The sequence below is a fragment of the Carettochelys insculpta genome, chromosome 3 (genome assembly GCF_033958435.1).
Source record: "Carettochelys insculpta isolate YL-2023 chromosome 3, ASM3395843v1, whole genome shotgun sequence".
In the NCBI taxonomy this organism is placed as follows: Eukaryota; Metazoa; Chordata; order Testudines; family Carettochelyidae; genus Carettochelys; species Carettochelys insculpta.
Genome location: NC_134139.1, coordinates 93,495,873 through 93,515,735, shown reverse-complemented (window position 1 = coordinate 93,515,735; position 19,863 = coordinate 93,495,873). Strand labels below are relative to the sequence as shown.

The following is a 19,863-nucleotide window of genomic DNA, read 5'->3' as shown; positions in this document are numbered from 1 at the left end:
TTTTTGGGAAGAAGGGGCCTCTGGAAGAAGCATGTCCTTCTGGAAGCCCCCAGGGGGCTATGCTTCTACATGGCATTTTGGAGTCCAGACGAACGGTCTTCCCGACTCCAAATCACATGATGTTACGCTAATGAGGCACGGGGAATTTGCATCTGCACCTCATTAGCATCTTTCGCTCCGTGTATTAGCATGCCACTTCCAAAGGTAGTGGCCTGTGTAGAAACGGCCTATGAGAGGTAGCAACAATATGTGGGTTGTTTTGTCACTCTGCAATAACTTGCTGTGGGACCTTGGGATAATAATTTACAAACTTTCCAAGCCTCCATTTTCTCACCTCTAAAATGGGGAGAACAGTAACACACAACAGTCATGCAGCATAATTCACTAATGTTTGAAAAGTCCTTTGAGAGCCTCAGGCAGATGTGAATGCCAAATGTTCTGCAAGTGAGGATTAATTCACACTGGCATAAGAATATGACAGATCTTGCATACTCCTGCATACATTCTTGTGGCCAGTGTTGACAAGAGGTCATTGTCATAAGGGTTATATTACAAAATGTTACCAGCAAAATCAAAATAAACCGCAAAGAAATAAAAGAACCCTTTGTGAAATAAACATTGTTGCACTATAATTTAGAATGCTTCACTTTAACATGATGATTAACTTAATTATAATTCTGGTTGTTATGTTTTTTATAAAACTTTGCCAAAAAAGAGGCATATTTTAGTACTACATGTTTTATGGTGTTGACTGTTTATATTAAGGAGGATCCTGCAATATGCCCACTACAGGCTTCCCAACCAAAATTAACACTTTTTAAGGAATGGAGGAGTTTACCTCAAAACTTACTCAGAAGACAGGTTGTATTAAGCGTGAGTTCAGGCCAGCAGAATTTGGAAATATAATAAATGTAATCAAGCAGTGTATGGAATACGAGGAAGCAAAGCCCTTGACATTTTTCGGTGTCCAGTACTATATCAAAGTAACTAATATGGATAAAGTAATCCCATTTCTGGGGAAAGGAGACAGAGAAGCTGCATCTACACAGCCCCTTCCTTTAGGGAGAGGCATGCAAATGCCACTGATCAGAAATGCAAATGAAGTGTGGATTTAAATATTTTGCACCTCATCTGAATATTCCCATGTGATCTGGCTTATGGAAGAGCCATTTCCGGAAGCCAAAGCAGCTGTGTGGACGGGGTTCCTTCAAAAGGAAACCCCCTTTTTGAAAGTACCCTTCTTCCTAATTTTTTTCAGGGAGAAGGTTGCTTTTGAAAATTGGGGTTTCCTTTCCAAGGAACCCTGTCCACACTGCTGCTTTGGCTTCCAGAAATGACTCTTCTGGAAGCCAGATCACACAGGAAGATGCAAATGAGGCACAAGATAGTTAAATACATGTCTCATTTGCATGCCCCTTCCAAAAAGGAGGGGCCATGTAGATACAGCTAGAATGTGTCAAGTTTTAAGAAGCAAAGGCTAATTTGCTGATGCAGCATGAACGACCAAAGAGAAGAGACCAAAGTTCAGTGATCAGCTTGTGCTTTCGTTTTGTTTTCAGCTGAACGAAAATTACCTAAGAGATTATTATGCCAAAGTATTAGAAACATGTTAACTGGCGGTTTCTTCCTCTATACTTTTGAGTAGACTATGCATCTGTAATATCTATGCACAACTTCTCCTTGCACACAAATATGCAATTAAAACCACAAAAAGAATATAAAATATACTTAACAGAAAAACAAAGGCATGCAAATTGAAAAGTTTTTTTGAAAAATGTGCTGAGAGCACAGTAACAGCCAAATTCTGCCCCCATCAAAATCAATGGGAGATTTACCACTGATTTCAGTAGGTGACGATCTGACACCCAGTAGAAGTCCAATGAACTTCAAGCAAGGATAAAACAAACTTCTCTTTGAACATAAAAAGAGGTGATTCACCAAATTTATTGAAACCAACAATCCATTCAGTAATTTTAAATGAAAGCGTTTGAACTACCTTTGATAAAGCCCTTTTGATGTCCTCCTGATCCTTTAAAATGGATTTGGTCACACTCACACTGTCAGCACTATCTATGACTTTAGTTACTGCTGATTTCAAACTCTGATAGTCTTTCATCAGATCAATGAGGATGCAGCACTGTTCCTGTCTGCAATGGAAAACAGGCATGTTGAAAGAATGGTGTGCATTCCGACATTTGTGAAGTCAGGGGCTGTGACACAGAGAGACCGTCATGCAGAGTGGCCCTGGGGAATCAGGTTAGAATGATAAAGGGGCATGATTTGTATGGTTATGTACATACTCATCCTTATTGCTTATACAACACTCTTGATTCCTCAATCTCAAAACAATTCACAAAAAAGGGGTGGGGGGAGGGGGCAGCTAACTGCCATTGTACCAGTGGAGTATCTGAACGAAGTGACTTGCCAAAGGCAACGCAGCAGGTCAGAGCTGGTAATATAACCCAGGTTTCTTAATTTCAAGTTCAGTGACTTACTCACTGGACCATGCTGTCTGAAAACCATCGTGACATGTAACTTAGTTGGTTTCTGAATACGCATTTTCCACCTCTTGTATCAACTGAATTAAATTCAGTGATGGATTTCAAGCTTCCAGGTTCAAAAAGGAAAAAGTAGAAGTGAAAGCTGATGAAAAGGGATATGTGTCTGGCCTCCATGATTTTTCAGTGAAAATATTTCCTTTCTTAAGTTTATAATATTGTTTTGAATCCCTTGGGCTTGAGACCATTCACCTGGAAGTGGAAACAATTTGCTGCTTAAGCCAGATTTTATGATTTTATTTCAGATTTCCCTGCCTAGACAGGGATCTTCAGGCTCAGCAGTAGCTGCCAATCAATTCAGGCTCTTCCTGAGGAGTCAGACAGAACAGGATGCCCATATTTCCTGTATGTAATTGACTTTATTTAAACAGTGTTCCACTGACAAAAGGAATGTGAGAGCCACAGGTGGCCAAGTGTGAAAGATGGTCACTTCTGAGTTCTTCTCCTTCTCAGAAACACACCTGTGCAATAATCCTGCACAATGAGGTCTCCACGGGCTTAAAGGAAAACAATCATACTTTTTAAACACCAAGATTTACAATGACATTTCTTCTGGTCAGAAAGGACTCACTATAAAATTGATTTCCAGGCACTTACAGTTTCCATTATCATCGTATCCTAGCAACTCACAATCTGGTTTTGTATTTATCCTGAGAACACCCTTGTGAGATAGGGAAGTGTTATCATCTCAGGCACTCAGTGGACTAAATGATTTAACAAGATCATATATGAAGTCTGACACAACAGGGAGTTCAACCCATGTCTCCTGAATCCCAGTCTAGTGCCATAGCCACCAAATAATTTTTCCTCGCTGTTGTAGCAGGGCTGTATTGAGTGAGTTAAAGGGGGCTAAATAATCCTGTACGGTTACATAACTGTGAAAACCGCATACAGCAGGGTCTCAATATTCAAGAGGGGTCTGGGTTCAGAACACTTGCAGATGTTGATTTTCATGAATGTGGGGTGGGAAGGAGGGGGCTTGGAGCCCCAGGAAGTGGCAGCATGGGTGCTTCCTGCCCCGGAGCTCGGGAAAGCAGTGGCTGCCACCAACGCTCCTGCCCTGGAGCCCCGGGGAAGCCACAGCTGCCGGCGCTCCCAGCCCAGGGCCCCGGGGAAGCAAGGCCACTTGTGAATAATTGAATTCTTGAATGTGGCACTTGTGAATGGTGAGACCCTACTGTATTTTATCCTTGGCTCTACCACTGATTTGTTACGTGTTGTGTGTCCTTGGGTAGGTCATGTTGCTGTTGTGACTCAATTTCTCCGTATGTAAAGCAGGAATAAATATACTTCCACAAAGGGATATTATGGGCATTAGATAGGTATTGTCTAGTCATTGTTTTGAACATATATGCACTATTATTCTTAACAGTCTGGACCTCTGTCATCCAGACTTCTCTCGTCGAGCAACATCTGTGGTCTGACCCTGTGGGTGCTCCCGGGCACTCGGGGAAAAAGCTGAGTCCTGCACTTAGCAACTCCTCAACCACCCTCTCAGATCTTCCAGAGCACTGCGAATAGCTCATTTGTGGTGGTCAGGCTCAGGGAGAGAGGAAGGGAGAGGAGCAGGGATGGGAGAAGGCTCAGGGGAAGAGGCAGGCTGCCTACAGAGTCCTGAAGAGCTGCCCTCCTGGCTCCCAGGGCATGGGCTCTGCAGGCACCTTGCCTCTTTGCCCAAGTGTCCTCCCTGTCCCCACTCAGCCAATGCCGGCCCCTCTGCTGCTACTGGAGATAAGCCCCACGGCCGGCAGCACCAGAAGGACTGGCACTGACCTTCCCTGGTCCAGCTAATTCCCTGATTCGGGACTGGTCAGCTCCTTGCACGAGTGCCAAACTAGGGAGGTACAACTTTCATTAACGAGCAAGTAGATATGGCTTTATATAGATATGGCGTTTTCAGCTCCTGTGTGGTGGTTTGCCTCTGACACATCCTATGTGAAATATTCAGGAGAGGAAGAACTAGAGGGCAGTGGGACTTGTGCCCCCACAATGGAAATAATATGGCTGCAAATCTATATTTCCACCCCTGCCTGTCATTCTTATGTGAACACTTTTATGCACTCTGGCTGGGTGGGGCTTCAGGGCTGCTGGGACTAGAAGTGAGATCAGGACATGGAGCAGTTGGTGCATCTGGTGAAGCAGGAGCAGGAAGGAAGTGGGAGGACAGCACTGGGAGCAACACCTCCAGCAAGAGAGAGAGAGAGAAAGAGAGAGAGAGAGACACAAACCTCCCTCTTAACCTGGAGCTGGCTCCCCACTGACAAGGATCCCGAGTCTTTATAACTTTTCTCATTCCTCAGACAGAGCACCCACCTGGAGGCCTCTTCTTACTCCGATGCCCAGCCTCCCCACTGTCACTGAATCTTCCCTCTCCTCTGGTTAAGCAGCTATCCCACCTTCCCCTGAAACCCCAAAATCCTCCTGCTCCCCAGGCTTACTACAATGCTTCATGTGCTTAGGTCTCACTATTCTCCTCTCTCCTGTCTCATTCTCCCCAGCACCCCACAACGGAAAGTGAGCTGCCCCCACCTTATCCACACCTTTGCAGCCCATAAAATAAAAAAATGAGGAACAGGTAGTGACCTCGACAAAATAGGAATGAAAGCCTGGTAAATAGAGTTCTCCTTCTCCTTTCCTTCCTTCAAACCTGCACACCTTGTTACCAGGTAGCTCTTGGGAAAACAGAGTGAATTTACATGAATATAACACCTGTTGGTGGTAACAGTGATAAAGGGACTGGCAAAGGAGGAAATCTATAAAAGTGAAATACACACAGGTTGTCCAAGTGCCAGCATGTATACACATTTGGAAGAGTGTCAGTACTAAAGAGAGAGAAGAATGTTATAGTATAACCCAGAGCCATGATTGAAAGAGCCTACTGTTTATTTCAACAACAAAAAAATCCCAACAAAAAACTGTAAAGAATGTTAATTTTCTTTCCAACTGAATGTAAATACAGTTAAAACATTTTCTTGAGCTAGATAGAGAGACAGATAGATATCAAGAAAATGCATTTATATGGACAGATAGTCCCCCATATGCTCCACTAAGCATAATCTAACAAAAAGCATGAGTTATTATTTTACTCAAAACATAGTCTGCAGCTGGGCTGACTGCCTACAGGATGTTTCTACCTGCAGACATTATGGAAACTTAAGCTCAGGTGTAGTTTCAAGACAGTAGAAAATTAGCATGTTGCAGAGGCAGCATACAGGGAAATAGTACATTAATTAAATTCCATTACATAGTAATCATCTGACAAAGTGGGTCTTTGACCACGAAAGCTTATGCTCCAGTAAATAGTAACACAGAAGTAGACGTGTTAGTCTGTATCCTAACAAAACAAAAAAGCAGTCATGTAACACTTCCAAGACTAACAAAATAATTTATTAGGTGATGAGCTGAAGAAGTGGGTCTGCCCCACGAAAGCTAATAAATTATTCTTTTGTCTTTAAAGTGCTACCTGCCTGCTTTTTTCCCCAATAAATATGTAAGTCTATAAGGTGCCACAGGACTTCTCACTGTTTTTGCGGATACATACTTACACGGCTACCCCTCTGATAGCAATCATGTAGTCTTAATGGAGATTTCTTATCTTTCCAGCCATGTGGTAAGTTCAGACATGCACAAAAATACATAATTAACATGGATTTATTAATTAAATTATGCTTGTAGAGACCTTTTTTAAAATATCAAACCCTACCTGATTGTTAATTGGAATTGATGCAGAAAAATAAATAATTTTCAAACACAATACCAGAGCTTTCTTCTTCTGCCCAAGGAAAAGTACTCCTTCTTTCTAATTTTAATTTTATCCAAAATCTACTTACTTTTCATTGATTAGTTTTTTGGTATCCGCCCACGTAGCTTCCAAACGATTTATCTCTTTGTCAATTTCAGGTGCTAATGTTATATCCTTCTGGGCCATTTGTTTTGCTTTGTCCATCAACCACTGCAGTTCATGCTCGTGAGAATTCAGTTCATCCTCTAGATGGTTAAAAGTCTTTAATCTGCAAATTAAAAGCATGGTTACACACTCACTCCTTAGCTTCCCAGATAATGACATGAGAACAAGAATGGGAGAGACTGTATATAAAATATGTCTGAGGGTCAATTTTTGGCTTTAGATGTAACAATGTGAATCTGGAGCAACTACAAAGTACTGAAGACAAAGTTACACTGGATTAAGGCTGTTGAAACTAAGATCAGAATCTAATCCTCTATACTCTCACATGCATACGCCTCCCTCTCTTCACTTCCCAGACAAAGTGCACTTGGAAATATTCTTCAAGAATTGTAGAATCCTTTTATGTCAGTCTCCTTTATAATTTGACAGTTTATTACAGTTAATGAGCTGCATTCATGCCCTGCTAACATGGGAATATAACTGCAGTGTCTATGCTAACAGAGGGCTAGCACTTTAGTACTGCCACTTTATAGTAGGGGTTCTATGAAAGTACAACTTTCAGGGACAGGGATGTCACCACCTGGTTTTCCAGAGAAAGAGATCTGAGGGATGTACTGAAACAGAACATCTGCCAAGTGTTCTAGAGAGGCCCTCTCTTCTGCCAGACTGCTTACCTTTTTGGAATTATGCAAAGATTGTATATAATTTGCAAGACAAAAAAGCAGTCAAGTAGCACTTTAAAGACTAACAAAATAACTTATTAGGTGAGCTTTCGTGGGACAGACCCACTTCTTCAGACCATAGCCAGACCAGAACAGACTCAATATTTAAGGCATAGAGAACCAAAAATAGTAATCAAGTTTGACAAATCAGAACAAAAATGATCAAGGTGAGCAAATCAGAGAGTAGAGGGGTGCGGCCCTGAACCTGAGAATTCAGCAGCCTGAACTCTCTTTTATATTTAAATTCGACACATTAACTTGTGGTTTGAACCGGGATGCAAATTTTCTGGGTCATTATAGGGGCTCTTTTGTATACTTGGCTTAATCTAATTCTTGATTCCCATCCGCCCCGCACCCCTCTACTCTCTGATATGCTCACCTTGAGAATTTTTTTCTGATTTGTCCTCCTTGATTACTGTTTTTGGTTCTCTGTGCCTTAAATATTGAGTCTGTTCTGGTATGGCTATGGTCTGAAGAAGTGGGTTTGTCCCACGAAAGCTCACCTAATAAATTATTTTGTTAGTCTTTAAAGTGCTACTTTATTGCTTTGTTGTTTTGATAGTATATAGACTAGCCCAGCTTTCTCTCTGTTACTAATCATAGTTTGCCAGAGTGTGACCTTTATCTCAGGAGTGAATCTAGCTTTAGGTATAAAATGATCATGGGATAGTCTAAATAATCAACACATCAAATTCCTGAAATACAAGAAAAAAAGCACCAAAGATCAAGATAAAGTACGTCCTCCGATTTTTGTTTTTACCTTTGTTGTAGCGCCTGAAGTGTTGGCTCCTTCAATCTTTCTTTGTCAGCTCTTTCTTCAATGTCTTCAATGCCCTTTAACAACTGTTCCTTACGTTCCATGAAAGACTTCTGCAAGCCTTCAAGGGCTTCTGCTTCACTCTGCTTGGTTCCCAACAGATTTTGGACTGACTCTAGTTCTAAGCACAGATTATCAGCCACAGCCCTACAGGACGTCCTCTGCTCAGAAACACCATATCTGAGATGATACTGGGCTTTGATAAGGGCTCCATCCAAACTGACTGCAGAAGATGCTAATTTGTTAATATCTTGAACAACATCCCTCAGTTCTCTCTCCAGCAGTTCTGATTTAGCCTTATCCATGTTTCCTGTATTCTCTACTGTCTGCCTCAGGTGATGGAGCCCACTTGATGCAGCAACATGTACTTCTAGAAACACCACAAGCTGATTCAAAGCCTCTTGTCTTCGGCTGGTTATTTGACTTGCCTCCTGGAAGAGCTGGAAGCAGTCTTCAGCCTTGCCTTGTAGCATGTGGTGGTCCTCTGGGCGACTAAAAGAACACAACTTTTCTATGTGTTCCTTCAGACTCTGTAGTTCCTGTTTCTTGCTTTCCACTTCCATTGAGTGCTCCTTTTTAGAAAGAGAGGAAGCAAACTGATTTTCCATGGAAAGGTTCAGAGAGAAGTCTTGATAAAAGAAATTAAGCTTATCAGTACACGTATAGCTAAATAGAACACAGTAGGAACAATGCTGCATTCCTGATTTGGATTAACCCAATCAAAAAAGTGAAGTTTATGACAGGGACAATCAGCTTTATCATAGCTTTAGCTGCATGGTCTTTGCAGTGCACTGTGGAAAAGATGCTTTCCTTTATATTTTTGAATATTTCAACTGGAGACCTTACCTTATTGCGGCATACAGCTGAGTGTCGGTCAGCTGTGTTTATCTCAGAAGTGGCTTTCAATTCACTAAGAAACTGGTTAATCCATTCTGAAAAACTGAGGAGCAGTTCCTCAAACTCCCCATGCTCAGCAACAAGAGACTGAAGAAAACTGATCCTATAGAATAACAGGTTTAAAAAAAAAAAGTTAACTTTTCAGTGTGAGTGAGTCACTTTGATTAATCAAACCCACGACTGATTAGACTGTGTTAAAATACATTCTAGGTAAAATAAACAAAAAGAAAGAAAGAAAGAAAGAAAAAAATAACTCACGGGAGCAAAGGTTGCCAGAATATGCCCATGATTTTAAACTTGAATTTTCAGACATAACAATTCTGTTTAAACGATAAGAAGTCCTATGGCATCTTAGAGACTTACAAATTTATTAGTAGTATATACTCTGTAAGGTGCAATGACTAACCCGGCTACCCCTCTGAATTCTGTTTAAAGTTGATTCCGGCAAGTGAACTTTGGGCTCAATCCTGGAAGGTGTTAAGCAATCCAAAGATATGCTCATCCTTTCATAGGCGTACTCACGATTAAGCCATCACATACTAAACTGGAAGAAAAAACTGCTATAGCATTTCCTATGCAGGAGAAGACTGAAGATGGGATAAGAAATACTGTCAGCTTTCCCTTAAAGAATTCCATGAATATTTCTCTCTAGATGGTTGACATTTTCTCTGAACAAGTAAAATGTTTAGGCCCCAAAATCAGGGGATACTTGATATCCACATTTATCTTGAGGAATCCATGGAGACAAAAATATCTGCATGGACTCTGGCTCACAGCTTCGATGAGCATGGTTCTTGCAGAGGTCACAGGCAGCGTTCCCTCTAGTTTTTTTCCTCCAGTAGCGGAAAAAAATGTGTTATGTGCACCGAAACATGTGCAGATGTGCACCGGCAATAGAAATACCCATTGCCAGCTGTGGGAGGCGGTGAGCACTCTGCTAATCAGATGGCGGGGGGGCAGCTGAATCTCTCCTGGGTGGCCACCCAAGTGCTCAGCTGTCAGGGAACACAGTTCAGATGGCAGGGGCTTCTCACACCACCTGCTAGACCTAGTCCCTCACCACAAAAAGATGGTGCCATTGTACTGAGCAGGAAATGAGTGTAAGTTAATGCACATAAGGAAATGCCAGGATATTTGTGTGTGGACGGTACTGCCTGCCTCTCGTGCTCCACCCTCCTCCTTCCACACAGATTCTAAGCATTGCGTTTAGGGAAAGAATGATGCCACAAAGACAGTATGTTGGATCTGTTGGAGTCCCACACTCCCCACTTCTGTGAGCATAGGCCCCTTAAAACCTAACATTTCCAGGGTCACACTGCAAAGCTGTGACTGAGGCAGACCATTCTTCATCTGCATTATTGATTACTGTTTTTGAGACTGTTAACCATGCTAGAAACACCCAGAAACACCCACCTCTTTCTAACAGTCTGTGGTAAAGCTTTCCATCTCCCATCCAGCTTGTCGAAATCTTGTTTCATTGCTTTTATGCTTTCTTTGGACGCTGTAGCAAACAGTGACTCGTTTAACTCTAACAGGCTGGTATACAGTGAAGCATGAGATGTAATATCAGCCTGCAAATCCTGGGGAACAGTAAATTGCACGTTTAAGGGTAAATACAATATAACAGTATGAGAGTAAACATGCTAGACTGGTGTCAGCTGGGGATCTCCAACACACTCCTGTGACTCACGAGTAAAGTCCAGCCAAATCCTTTGAGTGGTTTGGGATTTGCGACAACTAGGCATTCCGCATATGTTCAATACTTCTTCAAAACCAAGGTTTTGCAATCATTTTCTCATGTTTATGAGCGTTTATTCCAACAAGTAGACAATGAAATTGCTTGTGAGAAGGAGTGCTCATACATCAGTAATGACTGCAAACTCTAGCCCAGAATTTAATTTTTGTCATCTGCGCTACAGCTGGGGAAAAAAAAATCTTCATATTTTGGCGTGAACCTAGACAAACCACTTGATTCTCTTCTTCTCTTCAGTGCTGACATGAAATTATGACCTCATCTGATCTGTGAAAAGAGAGCTGCTTTTTTTCCCAAAAGTTTCCCATTAGACCACGAGAACAAACAGCATTTGTTCACAGGAGAAAAATGCCTTAGACCTGTGTGAAATTTTACATTAAAAAAACTCAGTGGAAGTGCTGCAAAATCACCACTTGCATTCTGAATGCAAATTTTTAACATGCTTTTTTCTCTGAAAAGTATTCTCACACATGAGAAAAATACATTTAAGGCTCCTGTGTTAGGCACCCTAAGCCCCTCAGTCCCTGGCGGGTAATAGGGTATCTTGTGGCAACCACCTCCACAAAACAGCATATACTAATCACTAAATCCAATTCTGCCTGCACTTTCATAAACACTCTTCTGTTTTCTCTGTTTGTAAAGTGTCTACCACTGAATCTACAAGCAGGGCTCCTAGGCACTATAGGTATTGTCTACACCACAGAGTTAATCTGAAACACCTTATACTGGAATTATTCCAAAATGAGTTATTCCAGAACAATGTGTGTACACTACATGGGCTACATCTACACTACAGTGATCTTTCAAAACAAGTTCTTCTGGAAGATCTCTTCCAAAATACTCCTTTCAAAAGAGTGCATCCACACACAAAAAAGCAGATCAAAAACTGATGCACTCTTTCAATACAGAGCATCCACATAGCCCCCACTCTTTCGAAAAAACGGGACAGGGATCAAAAAATCCAGCACCATGAGGACTGCTCTTTCAAAAGAAGGGCCCCTTGAGGCCATTTCTACACAGGCCACTTCCTTCAGAAGTGGCATGCTAATATTCGGAGCGAAAGATGCTAATGAGGTGTGGATGCAAATTCCATGCACCTCATTAGCATAACATCATGTGATTTGGAGTCCGGAAGACCGTTCTTCTGGACTCCAAAACACCATGTAGAAGCGTGGCCCCGGGGGGGCTTCCAGAAGGAAGTCCTCCTTCCGGAGACCCTTTCTTCCCAAAAATTTTCTCTCTGTGTATTAGCATGCCGCTTCCGAAGGCCTGTGTAGAAACGGCCTGAGTGTCTACACACGTTTTTTCCAAAAGAATCTTTTGGAAAAAAGCACTCTTCCTCATCTGGGAGAGGAACAGGGCTGCCGGAAAAAGTGCTGCATTCTTTTAATTTCAAATCTTTCAGATTGAAAGAGTGCATTTTCTGTGTAGATGCTCCATGGGCTCTTTTGGAAAAGGCCCAGGTTTTTTTGAAAGAACTTTCTAGTGTAGACACGGACCTGGATGCCTGGTATAAGCAAAATTTATCCCCAAAATAGTGTGTCTACTAGAGCTGCTGCCGCACTGCTCCTAGCACTTCTAATATGAAATACTGTTTACACAGCAAAGTTATTTCAGATTAATCTATTTCGAAATAGCCCCTTTTCCCTGCCTACACAGCCCCAATTTCAAAATACTTATTTTGAAATACTTATTTCAAAATAGGCGTTATACCTTGTAGAATGAGGTTTACCAAATTAAAAAGAAGCCATCCACTATTTCAAAATTATTTCAAAATGGCAGTTGAGTTGTGTGGATGCTCACAAAGTTATTTCAGACTACCAACTGTTACTGCAAAGTAATTTTGCTATGTAGACTCACCCTATGATAATAAATTAATAAATAGATAATAGTGTAAGCACTTTCAGTTGAGTGAATTTCCCCAATCACTTTTAGTCAGAGGGCAAATGAGCAGATCCATTCCTATAAAACTACAGAAAAGTCGGTCCTTAAAAGCAGGCTAGCTTCTGAGCTAAATTGCAATCCCCAAATTTACCTGTATTGACTGTAGTTCACCTTCCAATTTGGCTCTGTCACCGGAAACATACTGCTCTGGAGGTCTAGCTGCAGTTTCACACCTCTCTAACCAGGTCAGGAAGATAGAGAGCTCCTTCTCTTGCCTAACAAAAGCATGGCATAGAAAATTACTGACTCAAGCATGCCATGTTCTCTTGGACTCTCTGCAGAAAAGTGTCTGTATTTTTCAAAATAAAGGAGAGCAGGTTACTCACCTCTGCCACTGTGCTAACAGAGTCTCTACAACCGTTTGTTTGTCCTTAGCTTTTTCTAGCAGCTTTTCATACCTCTCCTGCAACACTGTAACCTCCTGAGTAGCTTTTTCTTTGTCGGCAACCTTATGGGCAGAGGCTGAGAGGGAGGTCATAGTGTTGTTGATTTTCCCCGCAGCCTGGCAGAGATCCTGTTGATGAAGATAAAGGAATACAAGCCACAACAGGAATAAACACACAGTAATATCAATGAATCTACTCTTTTTTCATCTGCAGGAGCTCAAAGGAGGCCATGGGATTGGTAAGGTTTCTCTATATGCTAAAGGTTAAATCATATGCTTAAAGCACTCTTCTGTCCCTGAATGGCATGGACCACTACTCCATAAGTGCTTGGATTTGATCCATGCTGCTGTTTGTGATGCATGCCAAGGAAGTGGCAGGGGCTTGGCCAGGGCACCAAAAACTACCAAGATCCACTGGACAAATCCAGCTGAAAGAAACACAGTATATGCAGCACATGGAGTTACTGAGTGGGTACTCTGTGACCTAACAGAAAGGATTCCAGTGCCTCCGTACCTCACAACAAAGGTCCCCCGCCCAAAGCTCCTTTTCTTACTAAGCAGGATACTTTGCTTTATATTAGGAAAAAAAACAAAGTAAGCACGTCAGTAAAAGGCACTGAGTATTTTTCCTTAATCAAACCTCTGCTATTTTCAGTTTAAGAGGTCAGATAATCCTTGCAGATGGCCCTTGTAAGGAGCTGCCATTGACCTTAGTAAGAATTATGCATGCATATCTGCAAGAGTATTCTGACCAGAGATTTGTATTCGCAGTATTTTCCTAAAGAAAATAAGAGAGAAGTACTGATGAATGTGTATGTAATATATATAATATGTAGAGAGGGGAATCAAAAATGTGGAAGAACCTCCTCATAACTTTGGACTTTTTTTGAAATTTGAACCCAGATCCATATTTTGCAAATTATCCGGATCTTTGCCAGTCCTTTTTATTTGATTTTTTGGAAGGGGGTGTTCACCAGTACTTGTTGGTACTGAGTACTGGCACTTCAGCAGTCCCAGCCATGGGGGAACGAAAGGGGCAAGTAGCTAGCTGAGTACTGGCTCTTTTTCTCTTTTCTTTTTTTTTTTTTTTTTTTTTTACTAAAATGGCACTGATCTTTACAATGGACAAAATTGAAACATAAATTGGAAACTCCCCCCTCTTCCCCAGCATTCTGGAAGCTAGAAGTCTGGTTCTAGATCTGAATTTTACAGTCTGATACATGTATAGTGTGGAAAGTCAGAGTGATAGAGGGAAAATTATACCAAAGAAAATTCATTTCTAATCACAGATTTCTCAAATGGAATACAACCTTTCTTGAAATTTCTCTGCAGGACGAATCACAACTATGTGCATTTCTTACTATTTATTACACTGTTTTAAAATACAGAGGAATTTAAAAGTTCTCAAGGTCAGCTTCTCTCCTTTATCTGTTCCCCCTTCCTCCCCAAGGTGGGAAAGTCCTTCTAAAAGGATGGGGAGGTGTTGTAGCAAATCCCACTTGATAGTGGGACCGAGCTGTCTGGGGACGTGTGCTGATTCTATATATTTCCCAAGGAGTCTCATATCGAATGCTGGAGAAGAGTTAAAAGCTGTGCCTTTAGTTTGCTCCCCTCAGAGGCATAGGAGGGCAGAGGTTGCTAAGTGTAATGATGCATGCTCCTACCTAGGCCCACTTGCTCAATAACCCATGGAGGTAAATGAATCCCTCAGCTGCAAGTTATTTCTGTTTACTCTAAGAAGGTTACTATGAAACAGGTTGTCTCAATTTTTAAACAAATATACAAGCAGCCAATCCTGAGCATGTTTTACCATATGATCTTGAAGCACTCTGTAAGTATCTGCTGATGAAAAACATGAAGTAACTGGCTCAGCCACTTTAGCTTCAAATCTAGACACAGCCTGCTGCACCTATGAAATACATACAAAATGGAGGTTTAAGAAAACTACCAAAAACAAATTAAATGATAGATTTTGAAATGATATGTTTGCTAATACATTAAGTATCCAGAGCCAACTGCTGTTTGAGGGCCTGACTCTGTGCTTCCTGAAATTAATAGCAGTTTTGGGCACTCAGCTCCTCTCAGGAGATGCTCAAACAGTTTGCACGACTGGACGCTTTGTGCAAACAATATTAATTCCAATGTGATACCGAAGATGGATAAGTTCTTATGTCAAGTTTATGGACCTGATTTATGATTGTAGCATCTATAAGAATTGTTGTGTACTATTTTAAAGGCATGGAATGCTGTATGGCCCTGTATTAGTTGCCCATTTCATTACCTTTTAAATAATTTTAAACAACATTTACCAGTGAAGGATTCACAGCTGCTTACCTAGATAAAAATAGTCCTTCATTTAAACTCTTGTATAATGTCATATGAGACTGCGTGTGTTTTTAGGGTTCTATTGGGAAACTACAAACATTCTATGAATTGTCTAAAAATAGTCCGTTGAGACTTTGCAATGTCTACCTGTTCGAGACTTTCTTCATACTTCTGCTGCTGTGATGCGTTCCCCATTATTATTCCTTCCAGACAGTGTGCATGATCTCTAAGCTCTTCCCAACACCTTTTGATCTGAGTTAACTTGGCTCTAATATGTGCAGATTCTCCAGATGTGACAAATTGAGAAAAAGACTGAGCTTCCTCTTCTAGACTTGGGATTCCATTTATTTTACCATCTATTTCTTTACTAATAACCTAAAATATAAAGTAATAATAAATCAGCACCCACAATAGATTTTCAATTGATCAGAATAATCCCTTTCCATTTTCCTTCCATTAGTGCTTATAATAGTCACAGTAATTTTCTTATGAATAAATGTACAAGACAACTCAAAGATCACTCTATCTATCTGGTTATAAAAATCCTTACTATATTATCTAAGCTCCCCTTACTTCTTGGATTTAATGTTGGAAAGACGATGTAAAAATCATGACAACCAACAAGTGTAGACAAAATTAAACCTTCATTAGTATAATGATGATATTTGGAATGCTCTGCCTTCTGGACTTGGCTGAATAATTCTGACTGGGATTCAGGAAGGAAGACTAAATATAACTAAGTCACCAATGGGTCTTGAAAATCAGGCTTGACAGATAAAATTTGTCAGTGGTTAATGAAAAGCAAACTTACATTGATCAGGAGATGGAGAATAATCTAATGTGATTTAATGGTTTGCAAGCACATGCTTTAGAGTCTAAATAGGACTATTTTATGAACTGGAAAAAGGTACTTTCCATCTCAATTTTATGATGTCTAAGTATAAATCAGATTAGAAATTTAACTAAGATTATTCTGCCTCTCAAGCATAGGGTTAATGGAGAACCAGACTGGACTTCAAAACAATATTCTCCTTCAGGGCAGATAGGTAGTGTTTTTGATATTTTTTAACTTGCTCTGTGTCTTTGAGCAGAGGACTGGGATAATCTAGCATTGGCTTTTGTTTTCATCTACCGCTTTGTAGGCAAGCACTAACTGATCATAATCCACCCTATTTTATAATTTCTCTATGCCTATTTTCATTTGCTATGAAAGAGAAGCATGAGACCGTCACACATTGGAAAGTTGTAGCATCTTATGTGTATTTACTCATTAAACATCTGTGTGAGTGGAAAAATATCCTTTCTTCACCAGGGAAAAATATTCACTTCAGCTCATGTGGCATTGTAAAAGGACAGTTGATGGAACTGGCTGGCAATGGGGAGACAAACCCTATTGTACTAATTTGGGGAAATTCTATATCATTCTCATGCGTGTTTATGTAAAGGTAAATGTGAATGGCAAAATTCCAAAACTGTCATGAAACCATTCCAAGCACAAGATCTATTCAACCTCTGTTAACATGACAACAAAAATACTGATTGGCCATGTCTACACTACAAAAATAACTTTGAAGTTGCTTACTTCGAAGTACAACTTGAAAATAACAGACTTCAAAGTTGAGTGTCTACACACACCCTACTTCAAAGTTGAACTTCAAACTAGGGCACTACCCCATTCCTGGGAATGGAGTAAAGACTTTGAAGTTGGGCTCCCTTACATCAGGAAAAATGTGTGTAAGCTCTGCGTGTAGGCTCTCTGCAGGCTACTTCCAAGCAGCGCATAACTTCGAAGTTAACTTCGAAGTTTTAGTTCCTAGTGTAGACACACCCATCATGTTTCACTTGCTATTCAAAAATATTCAATTTTCAGTGAATAGAATTTTGCAAGGTTAGTGCCTACGGCAGCAAAGTTGTATAGTATAGTCAGAATAAAATGTATTGTAGTAAATCAGCAGTTATAAAGTCTGTGTGTGATATGTTTTGAATTAATTTTGATTGTAAAATGACTTTTTTTTGCATGAGAATACAATGCTAATTAAAGGCACTAGATTGACAGCACGCACTGGAGTTTTAATCCTCTCTCAGCAGAACAGCAATCAATTAGGCAGTACAAGTTTGCACCTAAAGTGTCCTTTCTCACCTCAGAGGAGGGGGATAACTGAATCTGTCAAGATTGGTAACATTTAGTAATGTCTGTGGACCACTGCCCACTAAGAATTACAGTGAAATCACCTTTGGTGAAATCCTAACTTAACTGAAAACAGTGGAGCTAGGGCTACATCTAGCATAAAGTAACGTATAGAAGTTTCAGTGTGCAAATTGCATAAGTTATTTTGAGCTACCTTAATTTGAACTCAGTGCAGGCTAAACTGCACCAGGATTCAAAATAAGGAGTTACTTCAAACTTCCCGCAAACCCTTGTACAACAAGAGTTACCAGTAACAAAACACTGTGCTCGAAATAGCCCTGCAATTTCAAGCACAGTGTTTGACTGGATGTTTTCTATTTCAGGATAAAAATGTATCCCAAAACAGAAACTGTAGTGTAGCCTTAGCCTGGGAGTTCTGCCATTGACCACTAAGCCATGGTGTCACCTTTATTAGACTTTTCACACAGGTTAATGAATAGTCATACCATGATTGGTATGGTAATCTAAAGATAAGAGAGTCTGTACCTTTCAATATCTCCTCTCAGCCACTCAGATTGTGATATTGTCTATCATACTATAAGCACTAATAGGAATATGACACAAAGCATCAAATACAACACATATTCTTCAAAGTAGACAGATCTATAAACATCATGAAAGCAACTGAGGTGAAATTTATTTATATCTTGATGTTGAGGGACACCATGGCTAGTTTCACACTTGAGGGTGCATCACCTTTCTCTTATTCATTAGAAACGTAATTTTATCCACATGTAGCTTCATGCTGAAGAACTTCATTTTATGATAATTCACTCAAATGCTTATCTGTGAATTTAAAGTAATTTTCAGTCTGATAACTGAGATTTCGTTGAAGAGTTATACTCAATTTTTTATAAACCTACATTGGAATGTAATCACTGTTCATCTGTTCAAGCACAGCACACACAAGCAAGTATCAATTCTCGTATCAGAGCTGTATGGATGAACCACCCTATGTGCTGGCATAAATCAGATATGAATCATTTCAGAGACACAGTGTCTAACTTATAACATTATATGTAATTCAGATATGTTCAGTTTTCTCCATTGGAGTTACTGAACATGTATGATTTAGTATGTGTCTGTATAAAACATGGAGATATTAATTTTACTGGGAATCTTTTTTAGACACGGCAAGAATTCAAGCAGTATATTATTTTCCATTACTGAAACCAAGAGCTAGATGATTTCATTTATTTAACACATGTTTATATGGTCACTTCTTCAGAAATTAATATTCTGTCAAGAAATATTTTCAGTCACCTGAAGCAAAAGTGACTTAGGGCCTTTCAAAATATGTTGCAACAGCCTGCAGCTACCTGATTGCAAGCTACTGAAGAGTTAAAGGGTTCATAGAAAACTTTGGACCCATGAGCATATGCAGGTTGGGAAGACATACCTATTATATTTTGTAGGTGGAGGTAAAGTGGTCCTTGAGACTGACTCTTTTTTTTTTAACTAAATGCAACTTTTAAGGTATTATACCTCTCTGACACCAATAAATGAATTATGAGAAAATGTGTACCTACTATAATGTACAGAGAAAAATACTATACCAATAAATGTCTATGGGTGCACAAGCTAGTGAGCACACTAGTTCCTTTATTATGTCATCATAAAAGATACACAAAATATCAGGTGCTATAAAACAAAGTGCTATAGCCACTGACTGAGGTACATTTTACATTACAAAGTCTTTCTACACTCTGTAAAAACATATCACATGGCTATTTTGTAAGCCAGTGAGCTTTGTTTAAAAAAAAACAAAAAAACCCCTGTACATTCATTAAAATGTTTTAATATTACATATATTTAAGGCTTTGCATGTGTAAATCATCACTAACAGAGAAACCAGCTTGTATGTTTTTTCAGTTTGGTATTTTTGTATACAAAGTATATCTTTACATCATTGTAGCTCTGCAACTTGAGTCAAATTGTTTCTCTCCCATCCAGTCTCCAGCAAAATAAATAAATAAATAAATAAAAGGAAAGCGTTTTAATGGTTAATGTAACATGTGAACCAATCACCTTCATTTGGCTGATTTGCATGTCCAAGGGAGATGATGATGTTTCCAAAGTATCGAGTTCTTTTTCTTTTTCACTTATCCAGATGGACAGAGCTTCAAAATTACTGCCAAAACAATCCCACTTGCTTTTCACCATTTCCATGGTTTTAATACTAAAATTAACCAAATTGAGTAGAGAAAACAAACAGTTTAATAGAGTGATACTTTCCTTACAAGGGCTAATTAAAAAAACTATTAACCAAATTATAGGCACATTGTATTTTCAAAAGAATGTTTTTAGAGAATGTAGATGTGTGTTTCAGACCATAGTCAAAACAGACTTCACACAATTCCATTAATC

The 19,863-nt window shown here is 39.9% G+C and overlaps 1 protein-coding gene across 1 annotated transcript in view; it reads right to left on the bottom strand.

Moving 5' to 3' along the window:
* SYNE1 (spectrin repeat containing nuclear envelope protein 1) overlaps positions 1 to 19,863 on the bottom strand; it is a 415,690-nt gene that overhangs the window by 301,472 nt on the left and 94,355 nt on the right. The window contains exons 30-39 of the mRNA XM_074990362.1: positions 19,525 to 19,675; positions 15,456 to 15,683; positions 14,794 to 14,892; positions 12,925 to 13,112; positions 12,690 to 12,813; positions 10,315 to 10,481; positions 8,851 to 9,004; positions 7,948 to 8,576; positions 6,389 to 6,568; positions 1,997 to 2,147 (exon numbers count right to left, since the gene is read on the bottom strand). Of these exons, the coding sequence (XP_074846463.1) occupies positions 1,997 to 2,147; positions 6,389 to 6,568; positions 7,948 to 8,576; positions 8,851 to 9,004; positions 10,315 to 10,481; positions 12,690 to 12,813; positions 12,925 to 13,112; positions 14,794 to 14,892; positions 15,456 to 15,683; positions 19,525 to 19,675 (2,071 nt within the window). The remainder of the gene's footprint in view (positions 1 to 1,996; positions 2,148 to 6,388; positions 6,569 to 7,947; positions 8,577 to 8,850; positions 9,005 to 10,314; positions 10,482 to 12,689; positions 12,814 to 12,924; positions 13,113 to 14,793; positions 14,893 to 15,455; positions 15,684 to 19,524; positions 19,676 to 19,863) is intronic.